The sequence below is a fragment of the Apus apus genome, chromosome 3, assembly GCF_020740795.1.
Source record: "Apus apus isolate bApuApu2 chromosome 3, bApuApu2.pri.cur, whole genome shotgun sequence".
Taxonomy (NCBI): Eukaryota; Metazoa; Chordata; class Aves; order Apodiformes; family Apodidae; genus Apus; species Apus apus.
This window is the reverse complement of record NC_067284.1, coordinates 105214744-105239648: the sequence shown is the minus strand read 5'-3', so window position 1 is coordinate 105239648 and position 24905 is coordinate 105214744. Positions and strand designations below refer to the sequence as shown.

The 24905-nt window shown below is 44.2% G+C and overlaps 1 protein-coding gene across 8 annotated transcripts in view; it reads right to left on the bottom strand.

The window, feature by feature from the left end:
- The window catches only part of EXTL3 (exostosin like glycosyltransferase 3), a 132562-nt gene that overhangs the window by 14464 nt on the left and 93193 nt on the right, over positions 1 to 24905 (bottom strand). For 7 of the 8 annotated variants that reach the window (XM_051614333.1, XM_051614339.1, XM_051614335.1 and 4 more), the window contains one exon: positions 17851 to 20470. In XM_051614333.1, the coding sequence (XP_051470293.1) occupies positions 17851 to 19998 (2148 nt within the window). In that variant the 5' untranslated portion in view covers positions 19999 to 20470. Of the gene's footprint in view, positions 1 to 6931; positions 7148 to 17850; positions 20471 to 24905 lie in introns of those variants that run through there. The other variant, XM_051614340.1, reaches the window with a different exon arrangement.

The following is a 24905-nucleotide window of genomic DNA, read 5'->3' as shown; positions in this document are numbered from 1 at the left end:
ATAGTAAGGAATGTAATTAAAACTCAGCCAAACTAGGCTTAATAGAAGTAAAGGGGACTCTGTTAGCAGACTCTGGGAGATGGCCAACTCCAGCAGAGGGGAACAAGGAACAGCAACCTGAAACTATTCCGTAATCAATTTCAACCCCTAGTTTGGACCAATTCAGGCATCCTTGGATTAATAAAGTTATCCAGAACAGCCCTTAAGACCCGCAGACTATCAGATACACCAGGGTCCCTTCCCTTTATGCACCAGCATACAAGTGCCGAGTCAGAAAATTATTTACAAGAGTCGTTAGAAGGAGCTGTGTGTGTGTGTGTGTGTATTCATGTACACCAAAGCAGGATAAATCACACCCTTTTTTTCCCATGGCTGTCTGCACCCCTTGCTCCCTCCGCAACCAAGGTGTTAGATCAGACTGGCACTTGCTTCTCTGCAGATGCAACCAGAGACACAGACAAGGAAGATGACAAGTTTGCCTGGTCCCAGGAAACAGCAGCATGCTTGAAGCCATGTATTTTTTTCAGGAGGGAGCTGTCAGAACAGGTTTGCACTGACCAGCTGGAAATCAAGCAACAAGCTTGGAATGTCAGACGAAGCTACATAAACATCCCTGGCTACAGCAGGAATTTGGCACTGGGAGAGACTCCATATGGAAATTACATACCTGAGGTTCTCTCTCTTAAAGATGACTTTGATCCTGATTTCTCTCATGCTCTGTTTTATCTTTCCCCCATTTAACATGTCAGGGAGCTGAAAAGACAAGAGAGGCCAGTCCCAAGGTAGGTACTGCATGTGCATGTTGGCTGCACAGCAAGAAGCCAAGCTCTTTGCCAAGGCAGCTGCCCAGAAGAAACCAAAGGAGCTGTTGCCATAACTACAGATGCCATCAAAAATCTCTGCAGGCCTCTACCCATTCCCAGCTAGATTATGTTCATGTGAATCATGCCATTCTGACCAAGACCACAGTTCTTTTTCCCCTCGATTTTCTCAGTGTTTTATCACTACCTGCTCCTGGGCAAGCTGAGATGTTCCACAAAAGCTGGCAGGATCCCTGTGGCTCTCAGCCCAGACCTCGTATCTATCTGACTGCCCTTCCCAAGGACAACTACAGCAGTGCTTTCTGAAGACTATCAATTGCCTCCTGAAAGTGAAGCATCATATTCAGCAGCCCCAAGGTCCTGCCCTGCCCACACAGAACTTTTCCTCCTGCCATTCTCAACTCCTCACCATGAGAAAACCCTCCCCATTTTTAGAGGACAGAAATTCATCCAGTTCCTATTGGCCAGCATTTGCTTCCCAAAGCCAAAACTACACTGAAAAGCACAGATCCAAGCCTTGAGCTCAGCCAGCAATTCTTCACTTCATGAGAAATAAAAAAAATTCAGCCTCACCCAATACAACATGATGCTCCTCTCAGCACGTAGCCAAGCTGCTGGGGCTGCACAGTCAGGCAGAAGATGGGATGCCAGCATGGTCTTTCCACTGAAATCACCCCCCCAAGGATGATGCCTCTCCTCCCTGCAATCACACTCGCATTCCCAGTCCAGACCTGAAAACTCAAGGAAATGAGTCCAGCATGACACAGGATTACAGGGTGTTTCTGACTGTTCCTAATGAGCTGCAAATCCAGGGAAATTGCAGCCTTGCACTTTGACACATGAGTAAACATGGTGTGAAAACAGCTTCCAGAGACGTGGCCGGCACTGGCAGATCCTGGCAGACTGGCATTTTGTGAAGAAATTGATGTTCTTCTGTTTGTGTTTATGATAATCAGTATTTAAAAACACTTGGGATACAAAGGCAAAATCATGGATGCAGGAAGCAGTTCTTTCAAAACCTTTCTCTGTTAAGAAAACGATCTTCCACCATTATCCTACGGATAACACACTCATATCCAAAAGATAAATGGGCATGGATGTGACCACAGCTCCAAAACGAGCCCTGCTATCCTGAGCAAAGTCATCCTGAAGAGACATCCAGGCTGCTCAGATCCACCTGCATGGCAGGTGCAGCCCTAAGAGGACATGCTTCTCTTCTAATTGATCTCTCCCCAGAAAAAAGACTTGCTGTTCCCAGCTGGCTCCCAGCTCTGCTCTGGGTAGTCTGGATGAGACTCAGGCTGCATGATGCTTGGCTCCAGATGGTGCCACACCAGCACCTGCTGCAGCCAAACAAGGGGAGAGCAGACAGGAGAAAGAAGACAATGCTTCTTCACCATTGCTTGTTCCCAGACCTCTTCCACATCAGTTCTCAACTACTCCATACATACTCTCTGGAATACACTCTCTTGTTTGATTTGATGGCACTTCCACCAAAAGCATCAGTCCTTTATTTGAACGTCCCCCCCCAAAACACGTCTTCAGAAACACTCTTAGTGAGCTGTTTCTTCAGTCATTTATTGCCTGATGAGATGTCACTGGTTTTTACAGTGGCTTTCCCCAGCAATTCTTCACCTTCTTGTTTTCCCTTTAATATTTGCTTGTAAAGATTGATTGGAAAGTTACCATTATCCCCTTTCTCAGGAATATATTAATTATTCTGCTACGCCTTCCCCAGCACTTCCTCTTCCCCTTGAAACAGTTACACCCTATTACACCGTGAGCCTCCAGACTTCTGTGCTTTGCTACCTCCAACTTAAAGCCTTTTCAAAAATTGAATGAAAAGGATTTATAGACTATTTTAAGACTCATCTCCAGTGGTATGAAAAGAGCTTCACTGGAAGGGTGTTTAGCTAAAAAGCTATCCAAAAGCAGCGTATTCTGCATATAAATTGGCAAACCAGATGCATTTTTAAAATACATGTAATTAAATAATGCAACACAAAACTCAAGCAAATTATCCCCCTCTGAGAACAAAACCACATAGGAAGATACTACTAGAAATTCTTTTTTTAAACTGACACTGTGTCCATGCACATAATATGTGCAAACACTTGTTCTCTCTTTAAACTGCTCAACTGCTATCAGTGGGTTGCTCATGTCTGAGATCAGAAAACAGCTTGCAATACAAATAAAACTTATTATTTCTTCATTTTGATACAGGTGCAGCTGTTGCACCCTTCTCAAGAAACTAAAGGAAAAGAATGCTTATTTTAACACTAAAGGGATCTAGATACTCATTTTTATTCTCTCTGTGTGCACTGCTTTTAGTGGCTGTGCAATTAAAGATGCACATTGAGTTGGTTGTCCAATTAGATTTATTTTACAATTATTTGTAATTATTTAGCTCCAAAGAACATCCCTGGAATAATGTGCTGTCTGTCACTTGCAGTTGAGACTTTCAAATACCTTGTGTCTCACAGCTTCACCTCATTCCTTTCTCAACTTCCTGAAACTCTGCTCTGTGCTTTACATAAAAGCTTGCAGGGGAAAACTGCTGATCACAAGGGGACAGAAAAGCTCATGACCCAACTTCCATTAGCACATCTGAGATCACAAGCCACACTCACAAGTTGCTGGTCGCTGTGAAAACAGAGAAAGTCAGACTCTTTACCAATACTCCTCAAAAACTGGTACAAAAGCATCGTATAAAAACAGCCTCTGGTATAAGACTTGCAGTTACAGCAGCCGTCTCCAGAACATAAAGTCCAAGATAAGCTACTGTGTGAAGTAGTAAGAAAGTGAGATACGGTTCTCAAACCCACACAGAGTTTTCCTACTGACAGCCCCAACTTTGGCTTTGGTGGGGTAGTGTTTTTTTCTTTTTTTTTTGCAGTGAAATAGGCAATAGGCAAAGGCATGATGTTCTGACAGACATCAGGGTTCTTTACCAATTCTCTTTCAAGGTGCAGTTCGATGAAGGTGCTTTCACCTGGCAAATCCTGTCTTGATATTCAAGGCCTGAAAACTCAGATGAAATTCAGCCCAGACTAGAAGCAGTCCCAGAGCTGAGAGCTGAAACACACTGGGGAGACAAAGGATTGTAGCAGGAGTGCAGCAAGAGCACACATGGATTCAATGCAAGCAGGGGCATAAGTACACAAGTATTAGTCTTCTGTAAGACAAAGAAAGGCAAATAAACTAGAAACCTCCTGTCTGCAGGGTTTCTGCTGCAATTTAAAAGTGGTGGTGTTGACTGGCCTGCAGTATAGCCTTTACCAGATGCTGATTCTGCTGTGAGGTTTGTTGCTTTTCCTTTCCTCAGCTCCTGTAGAGACCCTTTGCATGAGGCAGCCAGCTTTCTGCAGGAGGACAATGATCCTGCCACTGAGACTTCTCTAGTCACAGCACCAAAACACTCATCCCAACAACAAAAAAACGATCTCAGAAAAACTCTGTTTTCTCAGCCTTCATTTGGAAACATCTTCAAGCTCTTGCTGCTGGCAGTCCATCTCAACTCTGAACTTCATCCTCTGTGTCTCTTCTTCCTCTCCAAATACCCCTCACCTGTTATAGTGGCAATTTTAATAGCAAAAAGGTGGTTGGATAGAACAGCTTGCTCTTCTAAAGCTCAGGATAATAATATAATGCACTGCTGAAACTACCAGCATGCTCTCCTTTCCTAAGCTCACAGGGCAGCTGTTAGGATGAGTGTTTACTAACAACTCAAAGATCTTTGGATTTAAATAAATCGTTGGAGGATTTTCAAAGGTCAGTTCCTATACAATATGAGTATCACCCTTCCACATTCTAAGTCATGAGAACTGACAAATTTCACCCAATGCCTGATAGCACAGAGCCAATTAAATGGTGAAACAACAGAGCTGGATACATACGGTTGAGATGCAGGAGGTCGGGGCTAGAGAACCAAAGTTCTATGTAATTTAATACAGAAAAAAGCCAACAGGCTTATGTCAGCCTCCCCGTTGTTCATTCCTAATAAATTTTACTTGCACTACAAAATCCAATCCAAAGGGAAGCTTTCTCCCACAATAACTTCTCCATCTCTACAGCATCCCTTCTCTGGCTTTGTGTCTTCATCCAATGTGGGATTCTGAGTTCCCCCCAGATGAGATCTGGCAGTGTGCTCAGAGAGACAACAGCTGATGAAATGGGAACACCTGGCTTGCATTTTCTGCACTAAAGCCATTTTGCTAATATTACATAAAACACACAGATGTCATTTCTAACCAGCCCTTCCTGCTCAAAAGGAGAACATGCAAAGAGACAGAAAGAGGGCAGGCAGCATCTTTCAACTCTTATCACAAGGTGCAGTATTAGCGTTTGGAGGTCAGGGATGGGGGATTCAAACTATTTGTGGGTAGCAAAAACTTTCCAGAGCATACAACCAACAGCTCAGGAACAGATATAAGTCCTGCCAGTGAGCCTAGGAACAGATAACCACCTTTTTGCTTCAGATGGAAGCCAACTCTGGCACCTGGGATTCAGCAGGAGTTTGGTTCTACTGGAAGAGGAGCTGCAGATCCTCACAGCATCCTGTCCTGTCCTTAGAGGCAGGCAGAGCCCGAGGAGCACATTTGGCTAGAGTGATCACTGCTGTGGACTACCTTCCATCTCCTGGATGTCTTTTGGATATTGTAGGGAAACTGGTACTGCAGCACACAGGGCAAAGATGCACAAGGTTGGAGTGAAATCCGCAGCTAGGACTGCTGCACACTGCTTGGGCTCTTGTTTTTCAGAGCAGCTTGTGAAATTCATAGTAGAGTGAAAACAAGCCAGGAAAGAGCCCACAGCCACGACTATGCTTTTTCTGTACTTGAACGAACCACAGAAATGCTGTACAGAGCCTGTACAGATGAAGAATAAAAACCTAACCAGCTCACAGAGGAATCAACTGGGAAAGCTTGAGCTTATTTTAGCAAAAATTTCATTTAGCAAAAATATTCAGTGTCCCTGCCTCCCTTTCCCCTGCACTATGGAGGTGGAGTGCTTGTGGAGATGTGTCAGGCCAGGTACAATCTCAGTACTTTGCCCTCCTTGGAAAAGCCATACAGAGCCTAAAAAAGATGCACAAACTGCAACCCCCTGACCTTACTTAAAAAAAAACCAAACAAAATCCCAAAGCTTGTTAAGTATTGAAGCAGAGAACTCTCTCAGCCCTTCACTCTTAAGACTCCACTAGCTAATTCATGCACTTCTCATTTCATTGGAAAAGACATGTTGTTAGTCCCTTGGTCTCTGCTAAGATGTCTGGCAGCAAACGGACCAAGAGCTCGGGGATGGATCTGAGAAGGGCTGTCACATCTTGTCTGCAAGACAGAGAGCATGTAAAAGTCAGCACGGTGGTTTGGGAGCACTCTTCAGGTACCCTCTTCTTGCCAAGCCATCAGCTGCCGTGCAACACCAGGTCATCAGAATCAATGGGAGGAAACACAGCAACTTCCATCTTAGAGATACAGAAAGGTACAACGGAGAGTCAGAGCATCTCCAGTGGAAGAAGAAAGTGCTGGAAACCCAATGGATGCAGTCCCAGCAGATTACTGGAAATACCTTCTTTCTGCTCACTAAGTGAGGCAGAGTTTATCTTTCCACTGTTTGCTCTTTGGCTGATAGCCCAGCTGCTTTAATTAACAGACTTTCGTCAGTGCAAATCCTCAGTATTGTTGTGCAATTACCTCTTCAGCCGGTTCCTTCTCTTTCTGCTCATTATCTGTCAAACAGGATTTCCACTACAGCAATATAATAAAATGCCTGGCAAAGCAGGTGTGATTATTTTAAAATTTGTTTCAATTGGTATGTCCCAGTGTCTGGAATACATTACATCCAGTGATGCTCAGTGATGTTGTTCAGCATTTAAAAGCTGCTGTGTCCCATCCTAGAAAAGCTTTAGCACAAGCATTCATATCAGGGGGCTGAAGGCATCAAAATGAACATTATATCTCAACTAACAGAGAAAGAAATTGGGGTCAAACTATTAACTTACTGAGCAGCTACTAAAAAAAGCTTGTATATAAACTTGGTATATAAGCAGAGCCAAGAAGCCATCAAGTTTGCAGGTAGGTTATTATTTATTTTTTTTTTAATGGGAAGAGGACAGAGGATTTATTAATGGTTACATGGCTGGGAGCAGCAACCATAAAGAGCACTCAGGATGCAAACCCTCTTTTGGCTACCAGGTTTATTCCAGACTGGAAGCTTTCTGGGGACCTCCAGGATGAGAAAGCTAAGATTTCATTGGGAAAGTTCTGATGGGTCTGGATGAAATGACAACAGCTTTCTGCCAGCACTGTCTTCAAATCCATTACCTAGAGATGAGAGCTCTTTTAATGTAATGTTAGAAGAAAAGAACTAGCAAACCCCTACCACAATTCCCTAATCAGCATTATATCTCTTGTTCTTGTTCCATGAATACAGTTCATCAGCTCAAATATCAGCGAACAGGGTTAGGATATTGCCCAGAACTTGGTCAAATAAAGTGAAAAGCCAGTTTCACCAAATACACAATCTCACCTCAGCAAGCAATAAATGCCTTTTCACTTGATGTGGCAGAGCCAGTAGATGACAAACCAGGATAAAAGCCCGAGATGGATCTCTGAGGACTCTTCCTTTGCTTGTAGGCTTCAATTGCTGGATCCCGCAGCTGAATCCTACTTCACCTGGTCCATGTCTCACACCTTCTGTTTCCATCCAGAGGAGCAGAAGGCAGCAGCAAGAGGAGCACCATTCCCATACTTTCCAAGCCATGGGCTTTGTGGTGGGTAACATGTTCTTCAAAGCTTGGCTTGCCCTGAGAGCTTTACTACTTAGTGATCTATTTAAACTCTTTCTACTAGTCAATTAAAAAGTAAAATAAAATCAAGGGGGAACTAATGCTTCCATCAACAGGCAGTTAATACATTACTGCCAAACACATGGTTGGGATGAATGCAGACTACCATAACTACCACCTACAACCCACAGTATGGGTTGGGAATTAAAGACCAGCATGTGTTAGAAATGACAGAGTTCACATAAATGAGGTGTAATTAAAACAAAAATTCCTTTTATAAATTTCTGATAAAACCAACCTAATGATTAGCGGTGTTTTCAAACCAATTTACTTTGTTACCTGCATTCAGAGCAAGAGGAAAATGAGCTGTATTGCAAAGAATTATCTAGCTTACAGCTGTTATATTCCCAGAAAAGCACTCTTAGCTCTCTTCTTCTACAGTAAAAGATGAGGCTATTCCTACTGTAGAGATAAGTCAGGTTTCCACCAGCTGGGGCTCTGGGCAGCTTGGGAGATCAAAGTAATGATTAATACTTTCACATCAAAGTTGCAAACTGAACCTCCCTGCCCATAATGTTTTCAAGTGTTCAGTGTCAAGCAGAAAACCCATTTCCCTTTCCTACACGAACCTCAAAAAAATTTGGAGTTCAATTCAGATAAACGTCCAGAAAGCTCGAGATTTTGCTAAATTATTTTGATCTGAAAGTGTTATCTGTGAAGCCTAAGAACAGCTTCACCAGATTTCCCATCTTTCTGCTGCTAGTAAATCTGGGAAATGGTGAAAACAGTTTTCTGCAGCATTTCTGCAAGCTTATAAGGAGACATGCAAGTGCACATTTTCATGACCATGGCTTTCTGTTTTCTGTGCCACAGTTTCCCTCTGGATTATTAGCAAGATGCCCTTAGCTTGCTGCTTATGGTAATTTGTGCCACTTTGGGAGAAGGGAAATATTCCTCACCTTTCTGCACAGATTTTCATTAATTAAATCAAGGCTTTAAATGGATGGAAGTGACTTCAAAAACAATGGGAAAGCAAACTGCAGCCCTTGGGTCTGAAACCAGCAATGCCATCACCTTTCTGCTTGTTACATGAGATGAAGTTCCTCCTCCTGAAGCACAGGAAAGGAGCTGGGCACTGCTTTTTGGAGAAAAGAGCACTCCCTACACCCCGCATTGCAGGGAGATCCATCAGGCCTTATCAGTAACTGCAGAGTTTGATTTCAGGAAAATTGAAGAAAAAGCATCCATCAGTCAGATAAGGGAGAGCAGCATCTGCATCCTTGTCTGATACAGGCTAGTATCGTGGTGAAAAGGGGTAAGACACTGTCCAGGAGGTGAATAATATGGTGGCTGCTGTGCTGCATCATTGCCAGTCCACCAGTAAACTTGGGAATAAGTCACCTTCTTCTGTTTGAGATCTGCAAGATCTTTGCTGATCAATCTCATAGATCTTGGGGCAGCATTTGTGAGCTACACCAGTCACATAGGAATAAGCACTGTGATTAAAAACTCTCTCTTGCACCTAATTTCTTTCTCTAACCTTGTATCCAAGAGTTACCTTCCTGTTTATAACCTTTTCATGTCCTTCAGTTACCTCCTTGACGTCCCAGTGTCCCTTCTGTTCCAGCAAACTTTAAAAACATAAATCTTATTTTGTTCTACCTATTTAACACCCACAAGCCAAAGCCAAATTCATGACCTCAGTGACTACAAACCTGCTCCTTCTCTCTTGTGCCTTGGGGCCCATGCATTTCTTGTGATACCACATCAAGTTATAGCTACTCTGGGAGACAAGGCTGCCTACACTTCACAAATAAAGCAACCTGCACAGAATGCACAATCAAATCATTTTGTACAGCAAAACCACTCCACCAAGACAGTAAAAACATGGGAAGAAAGGGAACACAGACACCTGGGCTCTGGGACCTTATCAGAAGAAAGGTGGAGCTTGAAGTGGATGTCAACACATGCTGCCGTATCAACTAAGTAAGTGATGCAATAACCAAGCCACAGAGAATGGAGGAAAAAAAATGGTGAAAAGAGAAGGAAAATGCATCCACACGCTCAGTTAATCCCCATGCTTGTTTCCCAGTATGAAATAATTTAGGAACGCTACAGATTGCCTTGCTATTTAAATAGGCACATGCAGGCCACCACGCAAACTCTAAATACAGCAGGAATCCAGCCTTGGAAAAACAATGTGGTATTTTGCTGCCACACTGACACCAATGCCAAGTCCTATCATGCTGCTTTTGTCCCCTAGCTCTTGTGACAGTTTGCTCTGGAGAGAACAGTGTTTTAATGACACAGACAGCTTTTCCGTTGATCATTACAGGTTTCAATACAGGGGGACTGGCACCCACGACATTTTCAAGCTTTTATGTGTGAGAAAAACCATCTGATTATATTCACTGTAAGGTACACGGACACTTCACTCCTTTATTTTTCCTATCCAATGTCCCAAAGTAACACCTCCCTTCTGGTCACTGGCCTCATGAGCTACATCCTAAGCCAAGGGAATTCAAAGAGCTGAGACTACAGTAACATTTTGTCTATGGAAAAGCTATTAGAAACCAGCACATGGCACGTGAGAGAATTAAGAACTGGTTTTAGGCAACAGCAGTGGAGTTGCAGAGGTGTTAGAGTTAATATTCCAAGCACAAATCCCCAAGAATTCGGCACTGCTTGTTACATTATCAGCACACATTCACGCATCGCTGCACCTTTGCTTAGGCCCTGCAGAAACGAGCATCTGGATTTTAGCAGCACACGTAAACTAAACTACAAAATTTGTTCTTTCATCTTCTGCTCTACAGCGGCAAAAATGTGCATCGAGACAGCAAAACTCGCCGAGACTGGTGAACTAATCCGCTCCCCAGCAGCATCGTGCTGTGCGGGCAGCAGGTGGTGCTACAAACCCGACAGCAGCACACAGACATTTTCGTGCAACATCATCCTGCTCCATAAAACTGCTCTCGTTGAGAAAACTAACTCATAAACCTGTGCTATGCTGCCAAAAGAGCTGGTGCACTGGATGGGGCCCATTTCACCCAAAGATGGTGCAGATTTCTAAGAAACAAGGTGATTTTCTCAGCTGATTTTCTTGGCCACAGAAAGCATAACCTGAATTGGTCCTTCTGGAGCCAAAACTGTGGCTTTGCATTCCCATATGCAAACCAGGACCTGAAATTTAAGTTGGGTTCCTCCTGATTTTGCACACAAGAGTTGCAAGCTACGGTAAGGTAGGGAAAAGTAGTAACTCTCCAGTGTAAAGCTCTGATTCACTGAGGAGCTTCAGCAGGTGACTTGTCTCAGGAAAGCAGAGGTCACAACACCAAGGAAGGGCTAGGTACACTCTTAAGTACATGGCTGAGTCAGGACCTGAGCTGGTACTTACACAAAGTTCCCAGGAAGCAGAATAACAATTGAAATGGAGGTGTGATCCACATGGAGAGTTCAGTTCTCTTGTTTTACTCATGGTCCCCCTGAGGACCTCACCCTGGATCACACACACTACTACAGTTCAGCTCGAGCTACCGGAGACTGCGCAAGCTGTGAAGTCTGCCAGCTTGGCTCTGCTCTTATCAGAAAACCAAACATTATGTTGAAAGACAAGCAGAGAAGCTCATTATGCCACGGTGGCACACTATACAGTCACAGGCTGACCAGCTTCTATTCCTCCTCTTCTTAGCCAGAAGCATCACCTGGGGACCCCACTGTGCTCCTTAAAATGGAGATACCAAAGCACCCTCAAATATTTTTGGTAGAAAGGACGTGCAAACCCCAGGCATCCATCCATCCTTCAGCAGTGAGATCAGCACAGTACTATTGTACAGACACTGCCCAAACAGAAGGGAAAGTCATGACAGCACTTCCCCCCACAGCCCCCATCTGCTCCTGATTAATAAGTGGCATTTCAAGGGACACCATGGCCAGCCAAACAGGTCTGTAGATGCAGCAATGCTTCCGGATTAAAAATTTTCCAAAGATTATTCCTTTTTAAACAAGCAGCTAAATTGAATGAGCTTTCTCAGCCAGCCACCAAGCCAGCAGAAAAGGACATTACGCCACTGGAACTGGCTGCAGAGATCAAAGCCAGCTACTTATTCTCTAACAAAGCTGAAGGAAAGGATTAGTCACTGCCAAAAGCCACAGGAGCTGGCATTGGCAGTGAACCCAGCTAAATTGTTCAGAAATGCCTACAAGCACACACCACCTAACCCTGGAGAAAGAGGGGAAAGCTAACTGCTGCAGGGCTTTTCCAGCCACAGCTCTGTCACTGAAGGACCTGCATGCACGCAGAAAAGAAAGAGGAGCTGGAAGCTCAGGCTGTAATTTCTTAGAACATGAGTAGAGGTTGTGAAAATATTGTTTTGAGCTGAATAAGGTTTAGCCCCAACTGCAGGAAGCCCTTTTGCAGCTCAGCTGGGCTCATAGGCATGACATGGCAGCCCATGCAAAGCACTTGGCTTCCAAAATAACCCAACCAAAAGCCAGTTGTTTACTGGGAAAGTGGGAGAGATGTTACACTGCCTCAAAACAAACTAAAACCATGACATAACTGGATAATCCTGATCCAACCCACCTCCCCCAGCAACACATCCCAACCTCAGGTTGCTACAAAATCTCAGTTATCAGCCAACAAGGATAAATATCACTCTGCCTCCAACACCTGCAGCCCAACCAGCTCAAAACTCAGATGAAACTATGTTGTTTGAGAAGTTTGCACGTGGGTCACTGAGCAGCCACCAAACATACAGATGGTGCCACCATCCTCAAAGCCCAAGCATCCAAAGCAACGTATTTGAGTCCAGCAATGCCACCCTGAGCTGCGTGCAAAGGTCTCAGAGAAGGGAAAAAAGTAAGACACCCCTTGAGAAATAAACACAACATTGTTTGGAAATCACTGTTCTAGGTTCAAACACCCCATAATGGGGTGAAGCATTTATCCTTGTGAAGCTGTCTTGTCTTCCACAAACCTTTTTCTCATGTTTCTTGGACCTCTGCAGCCTTTGGCAAGCAGAGCTCACTTCATTGGCAAGACACTACTGAGCCCCCAGTGGAGTTTGAAAGCAGTGGCTCCTCTCCCCTGTTGGCAAAACCTTTACTTAAAAAAAGATGATTTCTCTTTATGCTACTAAGGACAGGAGTTAAAAAAAAAGTTAAAAATGCATCTTTGTCCAGTGTAAGAGACAGACTGACCCAAAGACGCTGGAGTTGGATGGCAGAGGGTACATACAGCAGGCTGAGAATTTTTTTACTTCAGATTACAGCCAAATCAAGGGTCTTTCTGGGCTCAGTCTTCTCTTTTCTGGTCCCCTCCTGTGTCCATGGCACAACCCACAGATTGAGAAATGCGGTTAGGAGAGGAGGTAAGGGGAGGCTGCTGAGCGCACAGTTTGCTTTCCTGGCTCAGACTGCAACTCCTGAGGGGCTTTAAGGAAGTTTCTGAAAGAGAAATGGATAATTTAATTGCTGCATTAGAGGATCTGTAGATGTTTTGAATGCAAGCTGCTCCACAGCTTAATCACCCCGCTGCTCTGGGCTTTGAGCTTTCCCCACCGAACCAAGGGCATATGCAGCACTGGCAGCCTCCTGAAAAACATAAGCATCTTAAACTCACTTCAGGTAACTGGCTGTTCAAGTTCAACCTACTTCTTTTAGGTTTCTAGGATTAAAACCAGGGCAGGAACAGGGAACTCAATCCTGTCCCCCTGCCCTAACCCATGACCTGCTTGGAACTGCATGGAAGACAGCTGGTGAATCAGCTCCGGAGGATTTAAAGAGCTGCTAAAACCATGTACCGGGTTCATTCCGCACCCAGACCAGACTCTGTGCTGCAAGTTTTTCTGAGGAATTGCAAGCAAATGCCCTGCAGCAGCCAAAAGGCAGCAGCACATCGGTGCTGAGCACACTGCAAAGCACAGCAGGATCTGAATCTTCTTGGGTGCATCTCATTACCATCTGCGTGGGCTGGATGTGTGGTTGCCTGAGTGTTTTGTTTCATTTCTTTCCCTTCACTTTTATTCATGTGGATGAAAACGCTGTCAGGGAACTGCAAAGCAACGAGTGAGGTTTCTCCTGTCACTGTTTGTACACAATTTAGAAATCCTGAGTACGGAGATGATGGAAGCTGAAATTCTCTATCCCAAGATCAAGCCAGACCTTCTCCTTAATGACTCCTTTTTTATTCTGCCACTGTAAGTCTTTCCAAGATTAACATGAGTGCAGGAGCAGTCTGGGAGTAACAGCCAAGTATCACCACTCAAACACTAGCACAATCTTTCCACCTGCTCAGAGCAGAGATTTAATCCAGATTCTTTCCCCCCTTTCTTCCCCACAAGCAAGGAAACAGCAGCAGCACTCGCTTGTGAGGTGCAAGCAGCTCCATGCTGGGGCTTTCAGCAATGCTGTGGTTGGAACTAGATGATCTTTAAGGTCTCTTCCAACACAAACTGTTCTATGATTCTACAGGAGTCACCCTTGCTACAGGGGAGTGGACTTTAACTGCTGCCAGGGATTGGTGGTCTGGGCACTTTGAAAATCCTTGAGCATACTGTAACTTTGCTAGATGCCATAGATATCTTTAAGGCTGCAGGGAGCACTCAGAAGTTAACCAGTGGCTGCACTGCTGCTGGTGGTGCTGGTAAGAGACACGCTCTCCAGGTTCTGTTTAGGAATGTTCTCCTAATGCAGTGCTGGAGACACAAACACTTGCAGAAAGCAAGTTTTTTAACTCACATGAGCAAGACTTCTCATTTACAATCTTTGTTTTTTGCTGTGATACTATTTAGTGTGAGGAACAATCTTTACAGCTCAACAACAGCACAACGGCACTTCAAGTTAGAGAGTAACCTACCTACATGTGTACCAGGGGCAGCCTTAAATGACTACACATGCAATTTTACATTAAATTATATTTGCACTTTGTCACTTCAAGCTCAGTACAGAGCCAGAATATTTTATCAGAAACTCCTGTGCAGCTAAGGAATGTTACTGATTTTTTAGTAAATTACGCCATCACAAAAAATCTATACCTAAGTAAAAGTTTTAAAAAATCAAATATATTCTGTAGCTCTGTTTATCTCATTATCCATGAAAGATTCAAAGATCCAACACAGCTTCAGGCTTTGCTCTTGATTAACTCACAGCCCACCAGGGAAAATAAACCACATAACCTGCTTTGGAAGACCAAATCATAACCAAGCAGCACAGTTTGCAAACAAATTTCCAAGGAACTGATCGATGAACTAACTACCCATGCAGTAAGACTACATAAGGAAGCCCAGTTCTTTTTTGAGTATTCTGCTAGCACAGCTAACGTGTAGACCTAAGACCCACTGAGATGCTGCTGGTGGGATTTAGGACTACATTATGCCTAAATTCAGGACATGCTACACATACTGCCTTGTCTCATCAGGCTGCAATTTATCTCAATATCCTTCTGGCTTCAGGTGCTTTGATCATTGCACATGTGCTGCTGTTGCACTGCTCTTTGCACTCAGATGGGTGTCTGAACCCATTTCAGTTGCAAGGAGGGGCACCCAAGTCTGCACCCATCCACTTTTCTTTTCCTCGACTTTCCTCTGCATGTGTTTTGGAATTTGAATGCAGGGCAATTCCTTGCACCCAAAGTTAATGGAACGTATTTATTAGAGATCCAGTGCTGCTTCAAGATCTGAGTGAATTGGGTATTTCCCATCAAAAGAAACTTTTTTTCCCCATAAGGAAATAAAATTCACAGCTCTGCAGATTTTTTTGACATCAGCAGTTGTCAGGGCTTGTGTTTGTTACCAGCTCCACAAACCTACCTGGTTCTTCCCCTGGCTAGCACATCCCATACCTCAGACACTGAGGGTCAAACAGAGCCTCACCTCTGCTCCCCAAGTTCTTGTTGCCTCTCTCCACAGCAGGTCTTAGGATCTGCCACTATTTGATGAAGTCCAGGTACATATTTATATAATTACCATAATAAACTATCCATATATATAATAGAATCAAAGAATTGCTTGTGTTGGAAGGGACCTTAAAGATTACCTAGTCCCTACCCTCCTGCCGTGGGCAGGGACACCTCCCACTAGACCACGTTGCTCCAAGCCCCATCCAACCTGGCCTTCAACACTGCTGCTCTGGGCAGCCTGGGCCAGTGTCTCACCATCCTCACAGCAAAGAATTTCTTCCTAATATCTCATCGCAATCTGATTATTTTAAGTTTCATGAATACTACAGACTCTCAATGTGATTTAAACTCTCCATCTGGATGTGGACTTAGCAACAAGCACTTTAGTGGGACAGGCGCCTAGAGACTATAAAAGTTTAAGTATCTCATAAGCAATCCCAAGAGACTTGATCTGTTTTCTAAAAATGGGATGCAGAAAAATGGGAAGAAAGCACATCTATTATCAGACAACTGTGTTCCTCTGGAAAGGACCATGGCAGAAGCTGCCTGTGCTCCAGCCCATTCCCAGGCACTTGGCCATGAGCACAGCATTACCACCCAACATCCCCAAACACATAGGAGACGATTTCCTCCTCTTGATCAGAGCAGTACTGAACATCCCCCACAACACACAAACCCCAGCAGGCAGCTCAGAGCCAACACACAGCAACTCCCGTGTGTCAAAGTCCCCAAAAAAGCCAGTGAACCCCCAGCACAGATTAGAGCACAGTAAAAAAGGCATTAATGTCCATCAACAGAAACATATTTTTCTTTCACAAATAGCACCCATTAGCAACTCCAGTGAGAACAATCCCCACTCTTCAGCTCTGAGGGAATACACAGGTTTTCAGCAGTCACAATGTGAAGATTCTACAGAATTCAGGCATTCAACAGAACTAATGTGAAAGATTATTTTGCAATTATCCAAGCAATTTTCTCTCCTCATTGTCCCTGGACCATAAGGGCTTTTAAATGTGAGCAGAAGGATTTATTCATCACAATAATAATAAAACGAAATATTAAATCAATTAATCTCTTTGCATGAAGCGTAACGCTCACATTGCTATTCAGCTTAGTGGTGGCCTGTCACATCAACCACACACAGTTTGCGTCCTTAAGTACCATCTCCCTCTTTTATTTTTCTCTTCCCTAATTTGTGAGGCATTATCCTTCCATTTGTCCTCTAAACATGACTGGATTCAGACAACACAGTGTTGCTTCTTGTTAGAGGCTCTATGCCCACGCTCTCTTTATGAGGACACATGGGATATTTATACTTAATATTGACTTTTTACAATGGCCAATGCAGAAAGTTATGTTGGGGTGATAGAGGAACCCTAAAATAAATATCTACATAAGCAATAAGTTAAGGAGAATGAACTCCTTACAAGTAACACTGCCAATATGCCAGTGAGTAACTGGGCATGAAAAGGAATGTCACTGGTTTCTGAAGGTGTCACTTTTTCAGCTTAGCTGGGGTGGGGGAATCGACTGCAACCTAAGCAAAACTTGATTTCAACTTTTGGAGCATGGGAGCTCTCATGGTCACATTGGCTTTAGCTCATATTTCTTTCTCTGCTAGCCCTTGTAATATAAAAGTATAAATTACTTTTAAGGTCTTCACAGTAGGCATGGCTTCAGTGGGTCCCTCTTCTGTTTTTAGAAAAGATTTATTTGGTCAAGTGCAGAAACAGACTTTACTGATGTTATTTATAATGTGCCAACTGTCCTCACAGTGTGATACTTGAAGAGTCTAGGCAAAAACCTTCAATAAGCAAGAATCTTTAGCTTTAAGCCCTGAGATGCATATTGGCCTCCATACAAGCAACTACTGTTGCCTGAGTGCTAAACACCTGGCACCTCTAAGGATCCCATATTTTTACAATTTAGGCTCTCCTGTGTAACACTTCCTGTATTTCATAACCCAAAGGTCACCAATCAAATTAACTCATGACAGGAATTCATCACGCCCAAGTTCAGACATCTGCTGAGTGCAGCCATCCACCTCTGGACATTGACTTCTCTTAAAGCTGGTGGAGATGAAAAGGCATTTCTAGAGCACCAGCCATGGCATTTTCATGTAAACACCTAAAACAGGTCTCATGAGTCATACCTGTTATCTCCCTGCTCTTCTTCACTGATAAAAGCATCCAGATCAGATACAGACATCTACCACCACATGAGATGAAAGCTGTCCTAGACAACTTAAGCTAAGCTGACACGCTAAAGATGAACTACAGCCAACTTTAATGCACAAACCCCACCAGAAAGCAAGATCATAGTAGCTACAACATTCTTACCATAATTGGGACGCCAATGTCTGGCCACAAGAGATCCTCAGAGGGAAGCTTGGGAGAGTTCCACACGACCACAACTTTATTTAAGTATGGGAGACCATTGAGCCTTTCTAAGGAGTTCATCAACACTTCCTCCCGCTCGTAAGTCAACATCACTACTGTGAACTGCTCCCGGGGGACATTGCCACCCAAAGCGGCCTGGAACTCCTTCCCAGAGCCACCTGCTCCTCCACCAATTGGTCGAAATCCAGTCCCAGACCCCAAAAATTTTGCTTCAGATGGTAAAACAGGGTCAAAGGGAGTGTAGGGGAAGAGGTGGAAAGGCCCCGGAGCAGAATTCCAATTCCTGTACATGTCCATTGCAGTTAGGGTGAAATTGCGGAGATATCTGGGAGATGCATAGGGTGGTTCTGTTTCCACAGGCCCTAAGTCCAGGTCACCATTGTCTGCCATATTGGGGTCTGTACCAGCAGCTTTACCAGACCGGTGGGGAATCTCCACAGCCGCTTCTTCTCGGATTGGAGCAGCTGGGATTTGGATTCGAGTCCTTATGATAGCTAAGACTGTGCTGAACACGTTGTCAGAGGTGGAGAAGTAGGTCTCCCACAAGAAGCGGCCCTGCCTCCTCATGGCAAGGAGATCGTTGTCAGAAATGCTTCTCAGAAGAAAGTGCACTTCTGTGATACGTGGCTTTGGTATGATTAAGGCTGCCTCGTTCCACCGGATCACATCATTATAGGGTAGCTGAACTTGCTCTCCAAGAACCACGGGGATGGCTCCAACTTCCAGAGCTTCAAACAGTCTCATGGCACACCCGGCAGAGATCACCAAATGGGTGTCCCCAGGGGTGATTATCAGTGCAAAAGTAGATAGCTTCAGTAGCTCTAGTCTGTCATCCCTTTCTCCACACAGAGCCCACTCAGTGGGCAGACTCGCCTTAGGCTGGTTCTTACACGTGAACTCCACCAAAACAAAGTCCAACTTGCTGTCCTGAACAGCCTTCAAGGTGGTGATGATCCGGTCGTCATAGTCAGCTGGAGCATTGCCTTCTATCTCCTCTTCAAAAGAGCGAACCTCTTGCAAGCTAGATCTGAGAGACTCGATCTTCTCCCCCTGGAAACTAAACAAATATTTACGCTTGACTGGCACCTGGGGCGGGATTTCGAGGAAGTTGGGTTCAGACATAGCATGGACCAGAGGTGATATCACAATATCAAACCCCGGTCGAAACTGCACATCATAAAACGTGGACTGGGCAACCATGGCACGCCCTGTGCTGATGTTGTAAATGAAGTTCTGAGTTTCTGATTTCCTTGATAAATTGATGATGAGATGGTTATGTCCATCAGTCCTCCAATATGGCAAAGAGTGCAACTGTTGCTCTAGTTCAGTAGGTTTTGGCATTACAGGCTCTTGCATTTCCCCCACTAAAATTATATATACACAAGCAATATCTGCATTTTCAGTAACATATACATTAGTTCTGACAGTCGCCTCAAAGGCTTGTTTAATTAAAGGGTCTAATGAGCTACCAAAAGGGTAATCGTCACTGTTGTAGACATACACTGGAAAGCCAGATGTCAACGGGCAGCGCGAGTAGTCAAAGCAGTTGTGTAGCCTGCAGTTCCGGTTGGATTTTGGCAGGGGGAAGGTTGCATCGTCTTTGTCTGGCAGCAGCCGGATGGGCAGGGAGAGCTTGGGCTGGTTCTGAGCCATCAGCTCTTTGTAGGAATGCTCAGTCTGGCTGATGACGTTCTTCAGCTGCAGCAGGTCCTGCTTGGCATTTTCAATGCTCTTCTTGCAGGCCTCGATCTTCAGGTTGAGCTTGGCGATCTCGCTGTTGAGCTCCTGCCGCTTGGCCTCCAGCTGGAGCAGCTCCTCGCTGACCGACTCGCGGATGCGGCACAGGTCTTGCACGTGCTTTACCTCGCACAGCTCGTTGCCGGTCCGAGGGCCAAAGATGCGCTTGCCCGCATCGTCCGCGTCATCGATGGTGGTTAGGTAGTAGTGGGCAATGAGGGGAAAGAAGACAAGGATAATGAAGAGGGTGAAACTAAGCCAGGTGAGCCGGATCCGACTGGACCATCTCAACACCCACGGCTGGCCTCCATTCCCCACTCCCCCATTTCGCAACATCGTATAACCAGTCATGAGTTCAAAAGTCGCTGCGTGACCAATCACGTTGGATCAGTAGCCATAACCAAAAGAGTTTCTATAGCAAGTTTCTTGACAAAAAAAGTTATTGTTCCTGCTTAACAAGAAGCCAATGGAAGGGGAATTTCATCTTCTTGTCGTGCTGACAGCTTTTCTGCAGTCGTTTTGCTGTAAGCACAACTTTTGATCCAGTTAGACTCGATCATTGACCTTCTCACCCACCCCCAGCCCACCCTTGGTCTGCCGGCAACCGTTGCTGGAAGTGTCACAGCGTTGTCATGGTGATTCAAAGTCTCAACCGGCACAAGAAAAACACAATGGGATCGAGCCAAACTCTACTGCTGCTCTCAACATCCTGCATTACCATCCAATGAATATGCAGAGGCACCAGCCATTGTGGAGAAGGAGCCAGAAGAGTTTAATACGAATGTCAGTCTCTCGCTGCTGTGCGGCTGATGCTCTGTCATGCCTGCAAGAGAACAATCATATGTTCAGACAATGCAAACACAACAAACCCTCAGTGGCCTGAGACACTGCTAATTTTTCAAAGCTACTGTCCTCTCTGCAAAAGAGCAACCTTTGTACATGTCTGACACCTCTGAGGTTAATACCAGGAAACCTGAGAAAGAGATGGGATTCATTAGAAGCAGACATGTGGCTTTCTCCGGGCACTCTGCTTTTCATTAGGGTTGCAGGCTTCAGTGGCCAGACCAGAAAAATCACAGCCCCTGGATCCGGTTTCCTATTTCTGCCTCTGCCACTCTCTCATTGTGCAACTTTGCAGAAGCTTCTTAACATCTGGACATCCCTGTCTCCTCACGTACCAAATGAAGATATTAATGTACACCTGCTCTCTCTACCTGCCTTTTAATGACATGTTGTCATCATGAGACACAACAACGCTGTGAATTTGTACTGCATAACTGAGTGCAATCACTATTGTTCTGGTCTAGTGACGAGAGCTGATGAGGAATGTTTAGATTAAGTGTTTTCCTTTCCTGCTGGAAATTTTTTATTCATTGCAAGAGAAATTTTAAAGGGGACATAACTGTGTTGGTTATGATTAACTCAGCTGGCTGGGTGCATATGAGAGGGAATTTCTGGTCAAAATTGGAAAAGTCTACACTGTACATCAAAGCAAAGATGCTGAAGTTAGGATCCAGTACCACTCATGTGGCACAAGCTTGCTTAGATACGCCTATGACACTGAATGCCTACCTAGCACAGGCATAATTATCAAGGCCATGGCAAATTCAGCTCTCAGTCTTTGTCTATGCCAGCAGATGTAAATCTAGGCCAGGTGAATATGCTGCCACTAGAAACCCTCCCTTCTTCTTTATTAGCATCCTCTGAGGTACCAAAGTTTCTGGGATATTCTTTCATACATCAGACTTCCCACATCACCAATAATATAGCACTGGGCTTAGTGCTGCCTCTTGCTCAGCCTCTGGAGAAACTTATTAATTTCCGCTTCAATTTTTAATTAGAGGAAAGTCATCTACACTGGTGACGGTCATTTTTCACTAAATCTATTTAATACTCCTCTCATCTACTCATCAAGAATTAGCAGAAAGAAGGCAAGGAAGCAAATTTCAGCTAAAACAGAGATCTGGAAACAGGCCAAAGCAAAAGAGAAGTTCACCTTAAAGGAGCAGAGAGAAGCTGAGAATAATTTTCAGCGTGGTACAAAAGTGCACGTCAGAAAGAAGAAATGGAAGATTGTATTTTAACGGGGGAAGATCATGATGAATGGGGAAACAAGTAATAAAGCACAATTCCTTGGCCTAGTTTGGTACAAGGCCATTTGTTGTTAGTAACTAACACTCCATTATTAAATGGGAGTCCCCACCAACCTGACCCACAACTGAGTTGTACAGCAGTGTGGACATTTCACATTAAGGCAGATTTTAAATTCATAATATTGTGTGCCAAACAGCACTGGTGTAAATCTCAGAACACTGAGAGGATAAAAGGGCTTAAAAAGTCAGCAAAAGGCTAAATTAACTTTCTTGGATCTTGGCAGTGCTGTGGGCAGATGAGGGAGGCTTCAGCTTCGCTGTCAGGACATTTTAATACGATTCTCTGAACATCAACTTGCATTTGCCCAGGCTGGGAGAGGCTGGTGACGAATGTAAATCCCCAGTGCTCCTGCATGAGGCGGTCAGGCAGGCAGGGGGAGCCTTGGCAACAGCAGCACACTTGCACCGTGCCCCTGGGATCACTGCTACACGCAGAAAGGTGTACAAACCAGGAGACTGAAGGCAAAAATAAATTATAAAAAAAGCTTTTAAAGTCCATTTTTCTCTCCCTCCCCAGCCCTTTTTTAAGCTCTTTCCTGGAAATGAAGCTCATGCTGTCACTGTCCATGTGCGTGCAACAGACCAACAGTCCCTAGTATTTGAACCTCTCTCATAGGGTCTGCAAAGATCCTAGAATTGCTACTAGCTTTCTGGAAACATCTGGCCAGGAGATGAGAGCTGCCCTATTAACCCTTTTCCCAAGGGAAAACGCCAAAGCACACGCTTGTTTGAACACCAGTGAGTCTAAAAAATAGCTTAACTTCAAGGCATAAGTGTGAAAACAAGCTCTGCTGTATTTTTTCTTGGGGATGCCATGGAATAAACATGGCCAAACCTGCAAGATGATGAGACAACACAGAGACAAATAATTATAAATGTGGCCAAGAAAGAATAAGTAGGTGTGTGGATGTGCTGCTTCAGACTGGCCAGTGAAAACTGCAGCCCTGAATGTTACTGGCTGAAACCACATCTAAATCTTTTTCCTTGGTAGTTGCTTTGCCCATTTATGAGTTCTAAACAGTGATAAAAGGGCAAACTGGACTCACTAAAATGGCAGCTGGGGTCCTGGAAAAGCTAAACACATTGCTCCACACATGATCCTCTGCAGCTGTTCTGCTACCTAATCCTTCCAGTGGCTCCTCTAGTCTTTCCGTTCAGTTGACGGAACAAACTTTATCCTCCTGACCTAAAAACGTGAGCTGTGAGTTTTAAAAAATCTGTATGTTCAGAAATCCGAAGCTGACAAACTAACTCTGCTGCTGCTTGGAAAAGACCAGATGGGAAAGACCAGAGCAGGCTAGAGAGGGACTTAAAATGCAACACATGTGGCTTGGGATGAGTTAAAAGTATTGACTGTCAGTATGAAATATGTGCTGGCAATAAGGCAAGCACTTTAGACACACTCTTAGACTCTTCTTCATTACTAAGAGTTTATTCCTCATCAACTTGATAGAGCCTGAGGTTGTAACAAATTGCTATTAGGACTTCAACATCAACAAAAAAAGCAGAGTAAAAACCCAATCTGTGGTTTTACCAAGAGAGATTTCACTGATGTATTTAAGAGCAATAAGCAGCCCTGTGGAATAAGGCTGCTGATTTCCACAGTTCCCAAAAAGAAATCTGGGAGGAGGAGAAACAGGTTAGTTGCTGAGCTCCCCAGCCAACTCACTCCTCTCGCTCCCAAGGACTCCTTTAAACAGATCTAGCCCCACACTGAGAAACTCTTGTTGGCATTATAACACAAGGTTGATGCCTGATAGATCTAATTACACACACATTAAAAAAAAAAAAAAGAGGCAGGAAGAGCTCTTGGGAAATCCGAAGCTCAATAATTACCAGAGTCTCTTCCCAAATGCCAATCTGAGTGATTTCTTGGGCACGACAGGTTTGCAAGCTGCAATTCCTTCTCCCATAGCACAGGGCTACAAGACTAAATTGCTGCTTGAGAATGTTGTCACATCTTAGTTCAAATCCTGGGTTGTCTTCCCAGCTTTCCTCAACTCCATTGTGGATGCTCCCCATGCCAGTCAAGTTACGGGAATACCTGACATTCTCCCTCTTTTTGCATTTCTAGTAGAAAGACCCAGGCTGGTCTGATCTGTGGATACTTGTGGAGTCACTACTCTGCAAATGTTCAGTCACCAAAGTCCTGCTGCAAACACCTAAGCACACCTGTTCTTCCCTGCTTACACCTCCTTTTGTCCATCTCCCTATATAATTAGGCAAATACTGTTCCTTTCTCAGGAAATTTGTAAACAGAGACTGGAAACTTTAAACTTAAGGTCCTCCAGAGGTCAGCAAAGCAATAAATAACCATTAGGCAGAATGTGGTGACACAGACTACACTGAACTTTCCAGAAGTAATGTCCACAAGGAATATGTGCTAAATTACAGCTCCCAAACTGTGTGCACCCACACTTGTCCTTGCTCTCTTTCCTCATCAAATGATGGGTGTGCAGTGTTATTGCTGCTACATTACTTCCACAAACCTTCTCCAGAGAGAACAAAGCACCAAACCCATCTCTGCCATGCAGAGATGCCACTCTGTCCCTCCTGATAAACGGAGAAGGATGTCAGGGAGTGTGTGTTAGTGGCTCCTGCATTTTATCTGTCCAGCCTTAAGCAGACAGTTTCTATTGCAAATTCTCTTTCTCACCAGCACTAAAGATGAAATCAAAGAAAAAACCCACAACTATCACTTTTTCCTTTCTTAAAAGGAGAAGCAGAAAATACAGCATATTTTGCCCCCTGCCCTTTAGATCAGGGTTTCTGGTGAAATGCAAATAAAATGAACACAAAACAACCCTTCAGCAATAACTTTTTACTTCCTGAAGTTCTCAAAAGAAAGGAGTACATCCCAAATCTCTGATCACTTTGGGAACAGGAGCAGTTAAACAAGGAGAATAAATCTATTAGGTGTGTGCTTTAAGGTACATTTGAGAGCAGACCTTTCAAAGGAGCAGATGGAAAAGTCACTCTGAAATGCTTCATGTGATACAGCCTCAGGGATCATCACAAGGGATTTGTACCATCTTGAGGGCTCACAGGTACAGAGAAATTCTCCCAGGCTAAGATCAACGCTGCTACACGCACAACCAGTAAAGT